The sequence below is a fragment of the Podarcis vaucheri genome (assembly GCF_965113315.1).
Source record: "Podarcis vaucheri genome assembly, chromosome: 1".
In the NCBI taxonomy this organism is placed as follows: Eukaryota; Metazoa; Chordata; class Lepidosauria; order Squamata; family Lacertidae; genus Podarcis; species Podarcis vaucheri.
The window spans coordinates 74,835,397-74,848,600 of record NC_138759.1 but is presented as its reverse complement, the minus strand read 5'-3'; the positions used below and the strand labels follow the sequence as shown (position 1 = coordinate 74,848,600).

At 43.1% G+C, this 13,204-nt stretch overlaps 1 protein-coding gene across 4 annotated transcripts in view; it reads left to right on the top strand.

Annotated features, from left to right (window-relative positions):
- Positions 1–13,204, top strand: part of SERGEF (secretion regulating guanine nucleotide exchange factor) — a 109,770-nt gene that overhangs the window by 95,708 nt on the left and 858 nt on the right. The window contains exons 11-12 of one of the 4 annotated variants that reach the window (XM_082194593.1): positions 9,136–9,321; positions 9,652–12,779. In XM_082194593.1, coding sequence (XP_082050719.1) covers positions 9,136–9,317 — 182 coding nt within the window. In that variant the 3' untranslated portion in view covers positions 9,318–9,321; positions 9,652–12,779. Of the gene's footprint in view, positions 1–9,135; positions 12,780–13,204 lie in introns of those variants that run through there. The other 3 variants (XM_082194592.1, XM_082194591.1, XM_082194590.1) reach the window with 3 other exon arrangements.

The window sequence follows — 13,204 nt, the reverse complement described above, 5'->3', positions numbered from 1 at the left end:
TGCCTGCTTCTTGGGAGAAAGGCAATGGCAAACCTAGACAACATCTTAAAAAGCAGAGACATCACCTTGCCAGCAAAGGTCCGTATAGTAAAAGCCATGGTTTTCCCAGTAGTGATGTATGGAAGTGAGAGCTGGACCATAAAGAAGGCTGATCGCCGAAGAATTGATGCTTTTGAACTGTGGTGCTGGAGGAGACTCCTGAGAGTCCCGTGGACTGCAAGAAGATCAAACGTAACTATTCTTAAGGAAATCAGCCCTGAGTGCTCACTGGAAGGACAGATCGTGAAGCTGAGGCTCCAATACTTTGGCCACCTCATGAGAAGAGAAGACTCCCTGGAAAAGACCCTGATGTTGGGAAAGATTGAGGGCACAAGAAGAAGGGGACGACAGAGGACAAGATGGTTAGACAGCGTTCTCGAAGCTACAAACATGAGTCTGACCAAACTGCGGGAGGCAGTGGAAGATAGGAGTGCCTGGCGTGCTCTGGTCCATGGGGTCATGAAGAGTCGGACATGACTAAACGACTAAACAACAACAAAATCAGAGTTGTTACCTTCCCTTAGTCACCTATAAATAAAAAAGAGACGATCAAGAATCAGATTTCTAGGGTAGACCTCCTCAAAGAAGTCTTGTTCTGGCATTTAACTGATTTAGCAACTTTTATAGAGTTGTCAACCACTGCATTCCAACAAAGCATGATGGCTTTATAAATAACTTCAGAACTATAGTGTTTCCAAGGAGGTGCTGCGCTCCATGACATTTCAAAAGCTGTGTGGTGATTAAATTGGTATAATGATCTTTAGAGGCGTCAGAAACCTTGAATTGTGACACACTTTGGGAATCCTTGTGACCTTGGCATCCATCTGAACTGTAAGAGAAAGTCTTTCTAACACCTGAGATGAGCCAGGCTTCTCACAAGCAACAGCAAAAACGAGTATTCAAATAGATCATTAATTTGAATTCTTGGTTTAGGGTGATTAACTGTCAGAGTATATTGCTCGAGTAGTACCGTATTTTTCGCCCTATAGGACGCACTGTCCCATAAGACGCACCTAGTTTTTTGGGGGGGAAATAAAGGGAAAAAATTATTTCCCCCCCAGGCGCGGGGCTGGGGCAGCCCGAGCTTCCCCCGACCCCAGCCCCCAAACAGGCAGCTCTCTGCAAGCCGTGGGAGCCCAGCGGTGGTTCCCACTGCTTGAGGAGAGATCCGCGAAGCCTGGACGCGCTGAGGTCAGCGCGCGCAGGCTTCGGGATGCCGGCAACTCTCCCGAAGCAGCGGGAACGTTCCCGCTGCTTGGGGAGAGATCCGCGAAGCCTGGACACGCTGAGATCAGCGTGCGCAGGTTTCGGGATGCCGGCAACTCTCCCCAAGCAGCGGGAATGTTCCCGCTGCTTGGGGAGAGATCCGCGAAGCCTGGACGCGCTGAGGTCAGCGCGCGCAGGCTTCGGGATGCCGGCAACTCTCCCCAAGCAGCGGGAACGTTCCCGCTGCTTGCGGAGAGATCCGCGAAGCCTGGACGCGCTGAGGTCAGCGTGCGCAGGCTTCGGGATGCCGGCAACTCTCCCCAAGCAGCGGGAACGTTCCCGCTGCTTGGGGAGAGATCCGCGAAGCCTGGACGCGCTGAGATCAGCGCGCGCAGGCTTCGGGATGCCGGCAACTCTCCCCAAGCAGCGGGAGCGTTCCCGCTGCTTGAGGAGAGGTCCGCGAAGCCTGGAGAGCGAGAGGGGTCGGTGCGCACCAACCGCTCTCGCTCTCCAGGCTTCAGCGAAAGCCTGCATTCGCCCCATAAGACGCACCCACATTTCCCCTTCATTTTTGGAGGGGAAAAAGTGCGTCTTATAGGGCGAAAAATACGGTACATATTTTCAAGGCTTAATAGATATCCCGCTTTTGAGTTAATAGATGATGATAATTAAAGCTTCTATTAACTCTTTGTGAAAGCGTTCACAAAGCCTAGCCACCTCAGGAATTCATCCTCAACCCCAGTGCCTGGCCTCTCTGCTCAAGACCAGTTCAAGGGTCAAAGGAAATGAATATGTGAACCAGTCTTCAAAGAGGGTGTCTCAGGCAAGGTACTTGTTTTCTTCAGTCACCGAAAGGCAACATGAAAGACTCAATACTCTGAAGGGAAAATTGGAAGTCATATGGGTTACAGCCCATATGCATCATGGGTGATATCTTACAGTACTCACAATAGATCCACTGAAATAAATGGACTTTGATTTCAGTGGGTCTGAGTATGACTAATGCTGCATACTGCAGGAGTTAACTGAGGATGCTAGAATACTCTTGTATGTGTACAGTAGTGTGTGTGTGTGTTCAGAATAAAGATTTTGGTTCTTGAAAATGTTTCTGAAAATGGAGGGTACTAAGGGGTTTTCTTCAGCTCCTACACTCTCTGAAAAAAATGCTGTTATAAATAAACACAAGCGCTGAAGCTTATTAAATCTTTTTTTTTAAAATACATTTCTTGCTATCCAGTTAGAGAACATCATGTTGCCATGGAGAGGATGCACCTTCAGATTTATTATGTGGATATGTAAAAAAATGCCTCTTAATTGCTTCATTGTTACTCTTCCTCATGGTCATCTGTTGTCTCCTATGCCCGTCTGCCAACTCTTTTTGCATGTTTATTTTCATTATTTTAGGAAATCACCTCCCCTTGCTTATGTACTGTTAGCTTACTTCGCCTCACCTTAGTCCCTTTCTCCAGTGCCATTTCTGCCCCCTCACCCCCAGTTAAGCTAACTTTAAATTATCTTGCTAATGGAACATTGTTCTTTAATCTCTAATCTGCATGAGATAGAGGGCTGTGTAAGATGTATTAACACATTAAGCTGCTGTTGCATTTCCTTTTTAAAAAAAGAAGAAGAAGAAGGGTAGATCTAAAAATATAGAATATGAATGGTGATTTTTATTGGAAGATAATATGAAGCAATTAAAGTGCTGCCCTTCTGAGAGTTCTTGCTTTGATTGAAGAGAGAAGAGTTTTAGCTATCGGAATGCCCGCATTTCAGGTTAGGCCTTTTCATTGCAGAAAATATAGAATGCTCACAATGCAGTTCAAGAGTTTGAAACATCTGTGACCTCTTACCCCACTTGTCCAGCAAGTGGCCATGTGGTTAAGGGGAGTAAGAAGGGAGTAGTAAGTAGCTACTTGTGCTGTCACCAGGATTTCCCTTATACAGAGGAATGCTGTCTTTATTTATTGACTTTATATCCCACCCTTCTTCCCAAAGGAGACCAGGGTGGCAAACAACAAATGATGAAACACTAATACTTCCAGTACACATGCAGACTGGGAAAGATCTCAGCTTAAAAGATTTGCTGGAAGAGAAGGGTCTTCAGTTGGTAGCAGAAAGACAACAGAGAGGGCACCTGTTTAATATCTTTAGGGGAGGGAATTCCGAAGAGTAGCTGCCACAAAACTAAAGGCCTGGTTCCTACGTTGTGTGAAACCGACCTCCTGATAATATGGTACCCGCAGGAGACCCTCAGCACAGTGATCAACTTGTTAAAGAGTAAAACTATCTTAGATATCCTGATCCCAAGCTGTATAGGGCTTTATACACCCAAAACACCACCTTGAACATAAACCCAGCAGCTAATTGACTGCTTGTGTAATGTTTTTCAACAGCAATGTAAAATGTTAGTAATATCCTGCCCCAGCGAGCAGCTGAACTTTGCACCAGCTACAACTTCTGGACCAACTCAAGGACAGCCCCACATAGATGGCATTTCAGTAACGCTGGTTGCAGGGTACCAGTGCATGGACCATAGTGGTTGGGCTATCCTGGTCCAGAAGCACCAGTAGCCTTACTAGCCAAAGCTGGTGAAAGACATTCCAAAACACTTAGGTCATCTGGGCCTCTAGTGACAGAAATGGATCCAGGAGCAGCCCCAGGCTATGAACCGGCCCTTTCCAGGGAAGTACAACACCATCCAAAGCAGGTAATTTACTGATTATCTGGACTCAGGAACTGCCCACTCACAGTGCCTTTGTCTTGCTAGGATTCAGAGAAAGTTTGTTGCCCCTCATCCAGCTCACTGCTGAGTCCAGGCACTGGTCCATAGTATGAATCAATTATATACACATAAATGCTGGAGGTGCAACTTGTATAGAGCTAATATAGTCAATTCCCTCACCCCCCCGCACTTGCCCTAAAATCATAAATCACTGGGTTTCCATAGCAACTGAATTTTTCTTGCTTGCTTTGACCATAAGATGAGTAAGCCTTTTTAATTCTCCACGCCCCTCTCAATCTTCCAGATCTATCAAGAACTCCAGCTTGTATAATGCCATATATGCCTTCCAGTCTGCCCAATAAAAGTATGCAAGAAATATGATTATTTAGGAATCTGTGTGCTGTCTTTCAGGGCTATACAGCCTTTTCAAGGTGGTTCATATGATAAAAACATACAAATTTATCAATAAAAATAGCAATTCAACCTAAAAAATACAAACGAGGGTAAAATAGAAAATGGGACTGAGTGATTAGCAGACCAATCCAAAGCTCCAGTCCACTGGGCTGGAGGAGGTTCAGGATGGAGTAGAGGCCTCTCTTTCTCCAGCCATGCCTAGCTCACCTGGCGGTGAAAACCAACCAGTGAGGAGCATCCCAGTTCACTTGTCCAAGCAGTAAATGGGTAGAAGCTACTGCTGGCAGTATTGCTGCCAAGGGAACCCCTCAAAATGGTTTTTTTGGGGGGAGGTTGCATGGTGGGCCAGCACAGGTTCTACTTCATCCTGAGCCACCCCTACTTGCATCATGTACTCTTAACAGGCCTGATCCTGGTCTCTTGGCTGCTCCAGTGGTGCTGGTGCAGTGACAAGGTCCCGTGTCCCCCCCCCATCTCCCACCCTAGTCAGTATGAGTACAATATGAGTAAAGTGCTTTGTTAGCTGTTCATTATCACAAGATTTGGAAAACCTTTGGGAGTAAGCCAGACTTAGGCAGAAGCCATCATTTCAGGGAAGTAATTCAGAATTTATGAAACCAGCGGTTAGTTTTATTCTGGAACCGATTCAGGTTCCTGGTTTGTTGCCGCTGTTGTTTTGAAATTGAATATCCTTTTCTAACAATTTATTTGAGGAATGGGGGCAAGGGCTGTGTAAGAAAGGACCTGCCAGCAAATTGTCTGATGAACACACATATTAACTGGTGCTCATACTTTAAACAGGGAGGGTGGAATCTTAATGCTGTGAGGAATAATCTCAAGCAGCCAAACTGGAGGTTAAGATCTTCATTTGTGTTTCATTCTTTCATTTGTGTTTTAGATTACTCAAGTACATTGTTGGGGGTGGCCAACATAGAAAAAAGTGGCAATTTCTGAACTGGGACACCAGTAGTAAACAATGGATTGGAATTCTTTTTATTCTAATCAGTGATTAAAATTTTATTAGCGGTCTTTAAAGATATTGACAGGGCGGCTCTTCAGGGATGAGCAATCTAAAGACTTGCCTTCTTGTTTCCATAGCAACCCAGCATCTCCATCCTTTCAAAGCAACCCTGTCTGCATCATGTACTGCAGAGGTATTAGATTCAGCAGAATTACATTAACAATCAAGTGTCTTTCCATTTCCTAAATGTTTGCTGCATGAAAATGGGCTGTGCTGGCATTTAACGAAGATAAGAGAAGCAGGAAGGGGGAGGGAAGCACACTCTTCTCTGGAAACCTCTAATTTTTAGACTCATGATATTTCTCTCTTAGATTTGGATTGTTCATAATTCATCAAAAAGGAGCAATTTGCCCATTTTAGTCATTGTGTGTCTCTGAAAAATCACAACAACAAGAAAACACCTTGTATTTTTGACCAGCTTACAGAATCAGTGTTTGTTGTATGTTTGCTTGAGCAGATTGTGCTGGTCTTACATTAACAATGTGGCCAAGGTCTCAGTTAAAGGATACATTGGCAGAACACATTCTAGAACCCCTTATGTATGCGAATCATGCTTATGCTCAGAAATGCAGCTATAGTCAGTTGCAAGACCTTTCACCTTCCCATCCCCTGTACTCTTCTGTACATGATAATCCTTCTACTGTTAAGTAATATAAGCCACTCAGGCCCAACCGTCTTTCTCTAATCACTAGCACCAACCTCTGTCAACTTTGGTCATGCTCCATCTTTCTATGTGATATTATGTAAGATTGGCTAGCACACCTTTTGACAGTGAATTCTGTGTTGTGTGAAGATCGTTCTTGTAAATTTCAGAGGTGTAGCTGTGTTGCAGCAAAGAACAACCAAGAGCCCTGTGGCACCTTAAAGGGCAAATCTGGGAGACTACAGTAAACTAACTACAGTCTAATGAGGAAGTGGACTGCAGCCCCCACAAGCATATGCCATAATAAATATATTAGCCTTTAAGGGGCCGCAATATTTTTTGTTGTTCTTTGAAAATGTTATATTTAAATGAAAGTATGTCTTTTATTCTTGAAGTGGTCAACATTCCAACTCAGTGGATGAGGATAATAATTGAAAACTGATTTTAGATTATTTAGAACTTTTTTTCTACACATGCACTCAAATGTTATTGTATTGTTACCCAGTATCGGTAAAATAAAAAACCTTGCTCTCTCTAGGTATAAAGGAGGGGTATGCAGCCACTGTCCCTCCGTTTAAAAATACAGGAGTTCTCTATGGGGTCATGGTGGATTCTTGCTATTATTCCATTTTACAGCTGGGAAGGCTTGTTGGTTCAGAGTATAATTTATGTAGCAGTAAACCAGCCATTCTGAAGGAAATACACTCTGCTTGTTCTAATCAGCAAAAAAGGTTTGTGGAGGGAGGAGAGGAGAAATTATGGTTCTCCTGCATCCCATCTAGTTTGGCTGTAACATTTAACATGTTACAGGGCATTAAGTTCCAAGATATGCAGGACCTTTTTTCAGTCCATTATTCAGCTCACATTTGAAGAACTGGAGTAGCAACATGGAAACTGGTTCAGACATAAAAGGACCACCCAGTGAGGTAGATGCTATTTTTGGTACGGAACACTTTCCCACATCCCCATTATTATTTTTCTGAGGTATAGAATGATTCAGGAGTTTATTTCAGCTATACACGTGAAACCAGGTTTTTTGTGTTCTGTTGCATCAAGGCTAATAGTGCCAGAAATCCAACAAGAAAACCTATTAATGCCCCATAACATGTTAAATGTTATAGCCAAATTAGATGTGATGCAGGATGAACCATAATTTTTCCTCATTGCTTTATTAAATAAGGGATTTCTATACTGTACCTTCAACAGCAAGAAGTTCCCATCTTGGTTTATGAAATGGGTCAATTTGGATCTTTTCTTTGGATCTTTCAACCCCCCTCCAAGTGAATAGCAACCATGGAAGGAGAAACCATGTATATGCAGGAGACAATCAATCAATCAATCAATCAATCAATCAATCAGTCAATAAGATCAGAACTACGGTGATTGAGGGAGGATTTGCTTGCCTGTTTGACCCTGCAAAGGTGGTGGCAGTTGGTTATTAAGAAAATGGTGTAGACGCAGAGGCTTATTCATTCCTCTTTTCTCTTTTTGCATCTGCAAAGAAATCAGAAATTTCTCCTTCTAGTTTTCAGCTAACACAAAGTACTTGGAAAACCATGGTTTGTTTAACTAAGGGCCATTTGCAGGCCATGGAAGTCAGCAAATTGAGCAGGAGAAAAGTCCTTAGCGGTGGCTTACTTTCACAAGAAACAGCAGTGCATTAAAAAAAATTGCAACAAATTATTCTGCCACCGTTTGTAGCAATGGAGCTAGCAAATTGGTGTTTTGGTTGGCCACGACGTTCTCAAAAAATGTTTTGGGAAGGCAATCAGGTCTGGACACAGTATTATTTCAGAGGCATTCTGTGTGGAGGGGTGGAGGGAGAGAAAGATGGCTGTGTGGTGTAGTGGTTAAGAGCAGGAGATTCGTAATCTGGGGAACCGGGTTTGCATCCCTGCTCCTCCACATGCAGCTACTGGGTGACCTTGGGCCAGTCACACTTCTCTGAAGTCTCTCAGCCCCACTCACCTCACAGAGTGTTTGTTGTGGGGGAGGAAGGGAAAGGAGAATGTTAGCTGCTTTGAGACTCCTTCGGGTAGTGATAAAGCGGGATATCAAATCCAAACTCCTCTTCTTCTTCTCTCACAAAGGGCAGGGTTCTAGTATGTTCACTCTTGAGGCTGGGTATTTTCCCAAAGACTGGGGAAATATCCCACAAGCTAAAACATTAATTTTTAATATTAACTTGAAAGTTTTAGGTCAATGATTTGAGCGTGTAGTTTTAGATCTGACTATTAGAATACTTAGGATACTTTTTCTGTGTCTGAATACTGAGCTAAATAGAGAACTTGTTTTCCCAGAGCAGTAGCCTACTTGATATCTCACTGTTATTGCTTAAGTGTGATTCAGTTACACTGGCATAAGTTTGAAAGGAAGAGTATCGCTCTATTTGTAAAAGCGTTTTTCTTTGATTGTCGGTGCCAAAAGGAGCACAGTAATACCAGAAATAGTTTCCAGAAAACTGAGCTGCCACTTTTCAGACTTTTTGGCGTCAACCCCTTTTATAAGGCTGAGAATTTTGTACTGAATTTCAGAGCCCTAAATATCACCAGCAAACGTGGTTCTTCATCTGCAAGAGGAAAAATAAACAGATAATGTAAGAGATACTTAGGTAATGGAATGTTGCCTGTACTAAGTTGGATTGAGACCTTAAAGTTCACACTATGATTCCCTTCTTGAGTAATCCGTAATGAAAATATTAGGTCATGCGCGACCCCTGACTCCTGATTTTTAATTCCCAGTCTATGCTCTTGTAGAATAAAGTGATGGCACAACAGCCCAATTCTGTGCATGTTTACTTGGACAGTATTTTTAGAAAAGGCTATAGCTGGGCATGCAGATGGTTTTATGTTCAATTCCCAGCATTTCCAGATGGAGCCACTGCCAGTTAGTGTAAAGAACCATGAGCTAGTTGGGCCAGTGGTTTGATTCCATATATTGCAGCTTCTTACGTTCTTAAGCAAGTACCACTGAAACATACCCAGTGCTCTGCAAGGCTGTTGCTGATTGCTAAATTGATGACCTCGGGAATATCGGTGCTGTATTAGTTGCTTTAATGCTCTGATTACAACATGTCTTCCTTTCTTGTAGGTAGCCAGTGTTTTTCCTGGGGATGGAATGAACATGGGATGTGTGGCAATGGAACAGAAGCCAATGTTTGTGTCCCTCAGCCTGTTGGGACTTTGAGTTCTGCAAAGCTGCTTTTGATTGGATGCGGAGCTGGACATTCCATGGCATATTGTCATTTACCACGCTTCAACCTTCCACCGTAGAAATGTCAGCACAATTCAAGTACTGTAATCATTGGTGTACTAATATTTATATACAGCTAACCAAGGTTGTGAAAATTACTGGGGAAACCGGGTGCTGGTTTAAAAGCAAACAAAAGGAACTTGTCCTGTAATACTCTTTAAAAACATAATCAACAACAATGCACTGAAATATAATATTTCCTGGTGAAAGTAGGCAGAATCCAGTGAAATTAGTCAAGGACCTATACTTGGTTACTAACTCAAGTCTCATGAATTTCTATGGGAGAGGGTAATGCCCAACATTTGTTAGATTGAACTCATATATATGTTTTTAGCTTGCTTCTTTTTTTAACAGCTTGAGCAATTTATGTCATCAGCAAATCTGGTCACTTGACTGCTCACCTGCAATTCCAGAACATTCATGAAAACATTAAAAAGCACTGGTCCCTTGGTGGATTCCCTATCTTGTGTCTATTCCTTGTCAGAATCATTCCTTTATCCCCACTCTCTGCTTCCTGTTCATGCCTGCCTTTTAGCTCATGCCTGCTAAGCTTGCTCAGGAGTCTTTGCTGATGTTGCACAATGATCACCCAAATCTCCATGCCTATTGACACTCTCAAATAATTGTCAAAGGTTAGTGAGTCAGGACTTACCTTTGCAGAAGTCACATTGGTTCTTCTTCAGCAAGGCTTATTCTTCTATATGCTGGGTAATTTTATCTTGAATATTGCTGATGTGAAGATAATCAGATTATAGCTTCTGGGATCCAGCCAGATCCTTTTAATAAAAAATGGTATTAAATTGGCCATTTTCCAGTCCTCGGGTACAGGCATAATTTACAAATTTTCATTAGAAGCTCTGCGTCTTCACATTTTAATTCTCCGAGAGCTGTCGAGTAGATGCCATCTGGATTGAGTAACTTTGTTCATTTTTAGTTTATCAATAAGTTCTAGAACTTTGTTACTAGTACTTTAGACTCCTTTTCTAAGCAAGTTAGTTCAGACACAGGGATATGCCTATGGAAGGCTTTGAAGTTGAGGCCAATGAGTTTTGTCCTAGATCAGGAATTTGGGAGATGTGCCATACTGTTTAAATAATGCCAATTTTGTCGGGAGAGTTTTGGACAGAGGTGTGGGGCTTGATGTGTAAGAAGAGGAGGCCAGGCAGGTAAAAGTTGCAGTAGTCTAGACAGAGGATGCCCAAAACAAAGAAAAGAGCTTTAACCAAAGGAGTGGAGAGGCAGGGGTATATTTTTACAGAATTGTACAAGGAGAAGTGGTAAAGAGTATAAAGAGTCTTTAGCATTCTGTGAAAATTCTATAGTGATCTCCTTTCTTTTTCTTCTTTGCACTGTTCTGGGGGTTCTCTCAATCCCCCTGAGCAGATTTTGAGAGGGTGAAGGGGAGAAAGTCCTATTGTGCTAGCAGGAATCCTTGTGCTGACGTCTGCTAGTGCAACAGTTTAGTTGAAGGTGATTAATGCATTCCAATTGGGTGCACAAAGTAACAAATCCAGTGTCAAAATTGCCATGGATCTCTCTATGAATGCTGGAGTCTACAGAAAACTGAATATCACTGGAATGTGAGATAACAAACTGTCAATCAGGTCTTTACCACTGAACGTGATACGGCTTTCTACCATAAGAATCCTACCTCTTGTTAGGTAAATAGTATCAAGTGACAAGGATGTACTACAACGTAACAAAAGACTGAACAAGCAGTAGTGCAGCTGATTATTATAAACATTAGTATTATGATTTGACAGCAAAGTGGCATCTTGTGACTTACCCAGCAGTGATGCTGGGGGAAAGGGTTCATCTAATAAAGCATCTTTCAATAAAAACAACTCTAGAGGTGACCTCTAGCCCAGAGGACTTCAAGCCATGGGGGGGGGGGGAATGGAATCTCGCTTAGATCCTTTTGGACAGTTCAAAGTTGGGTGCTCTTGGTAGTATCCATGTAGGCAAAGCATGCACTAAGCTGTAGCCTGCTAGAATGATTTATTGAATCAAAGTGAAAGCTGTAATATTGCATATATGTATGTATGTGTCTGTGTATGTTTTCAAAGCACTCATATCCTGCCCTTTCTAGTAAAAGGCATAGCATTTTTGTGCTTTGCAGTTGCATAGATTCATACAGTTGGAAGGGATGCCCCTAAGTAATTTCCTGCAGGCTGTGCACCCTAGATCTGTGGTACCCAAAATAGAGATCTCTACCCTTTTTGGGGGGGCGGAGGAGGTTGAGGGTGTAAGGGAAACTCTAAGGAAGAAAATGCCATATCCTCCTCAGACAGCTTAGCTGGTTAAATTTCTGTAGTTTTTGAAATACTTTGGGTATTTATGTACCTCTCTTCATGATGAGATAATGACACCCCTTTTTATTTGAATTAATTTGTCGTCCTTTCTGCAGCACTAATAATCACACTGTGTCTGGGGAGGAGGCAGAGAGAGTAAAAGCATAGTCCTAACTATTCTAAGGGGACGCGGGTGGCGCTGTGGGTAAATCCTCAGCGCCTAGGGCTTGCCGATCACATGGTCGGCAGTTCAAATCCCTGTGGCGGGGTGAGCTCCCGTCTGCGGTCCCAGCTCATGCCCACCTAGCAGTTCGAAAGCACCCCTAAAGTGCAAGTAGATAAATAGGTACCGCTTTCTAGCAGGAAGGTAAATGGCATTTCCGTGTGCTGCGCTGGTGCCGGCTCACCAGAACAGCTTCGTCACGCTGGCCACATGACCCAGAAGGGTCTCCAGACAGCGCTGGCCCCTGGCCTCTTAAGTGAGATGGGCGCACAACTCTAGAGTCGGACACGACTGGCCCGTACGGGCAGGGGTACCTTTACCTTTAACTATTCTACTCAGTTCTGTTTAATTTAATGAGGTTTACTAGTTGGACTAGTCTGAGGTCCCTTCCGACACTGCTTTTGTATGCCAATAGTCTGTGTGACTGTTTCCCTCTCCCTGCCTCTACTGGTTACAAAAGATACTACAAAAATGCATTGCGTCTTTAGTACTTAATTCACATTAAGAACCTGACCTTATTAAAGGCTTGCTATTGCTTGGGTAAGTGCAGACTGTGAAATGGTTTCAATGAGAAAGTAGCAGGTAGGACGGTTTGTTTGAAATCAAAGAAAAACTATTGCTTTATTTGGAGCGGTGAGGAGAAAAGAAGGGCAACAATCACATGAGTGTTGCCTTGGGGTGCTTTCATCCGATATACTTCAGTGCTCAGCTCAATTCTGAGTTTTCTTGCTTTATCTCTGCTCTGTTTCCTTTGAGTCCTGGCATGCTCATTTGTCCTAACAACCATTCCTTTCAGTGATCGTATTTTCTTTGTGCCTGTGAAACTTTAAAGAGAGTGAGAGCGAGAGCAATTTATATGAGAAATCATTTTCTCCTAGATTAATGGCCATTACGCTTGACTCTTATCACAGTGTCATTAGCTAGAATCTTTTCTGGAGTGAGAGAATAAAAGAAACCACTTTCCTGACTGGCTTTTGCAGAATTATCCCACCATACATCATGTGTCACACCAGTTCATGGAAAATACAATGGGTTTGCTGCTTAAAGATGCCAAGGGTGTTAATCTGCTACATGCAGCTACCGTGTCCAATTTTATATCTTTCTAAAACTCAGTGGATCATCTGAGCCCCATATACCAGAAGTGTGAGACTTGGGGATCATTTAGTTTAGATGGAGTAGATTCTGTTGGAAACACACCTCCCCACTTCTTAAAATGATGTGCTGTTTCTGAAATACACTAGCCTAATAACCTAATAATAGGTTGAGGGCACAAGGAGAAGAGGACGACAGAGGACGAGATGGTTGGACAGTGTTCGCGAAGCTACCAACATGAGTTTGACCAAACTCCGGGAGGCAGTGGAAGACAGGAGTGCCTGGCGTGCTCTGGTTCATG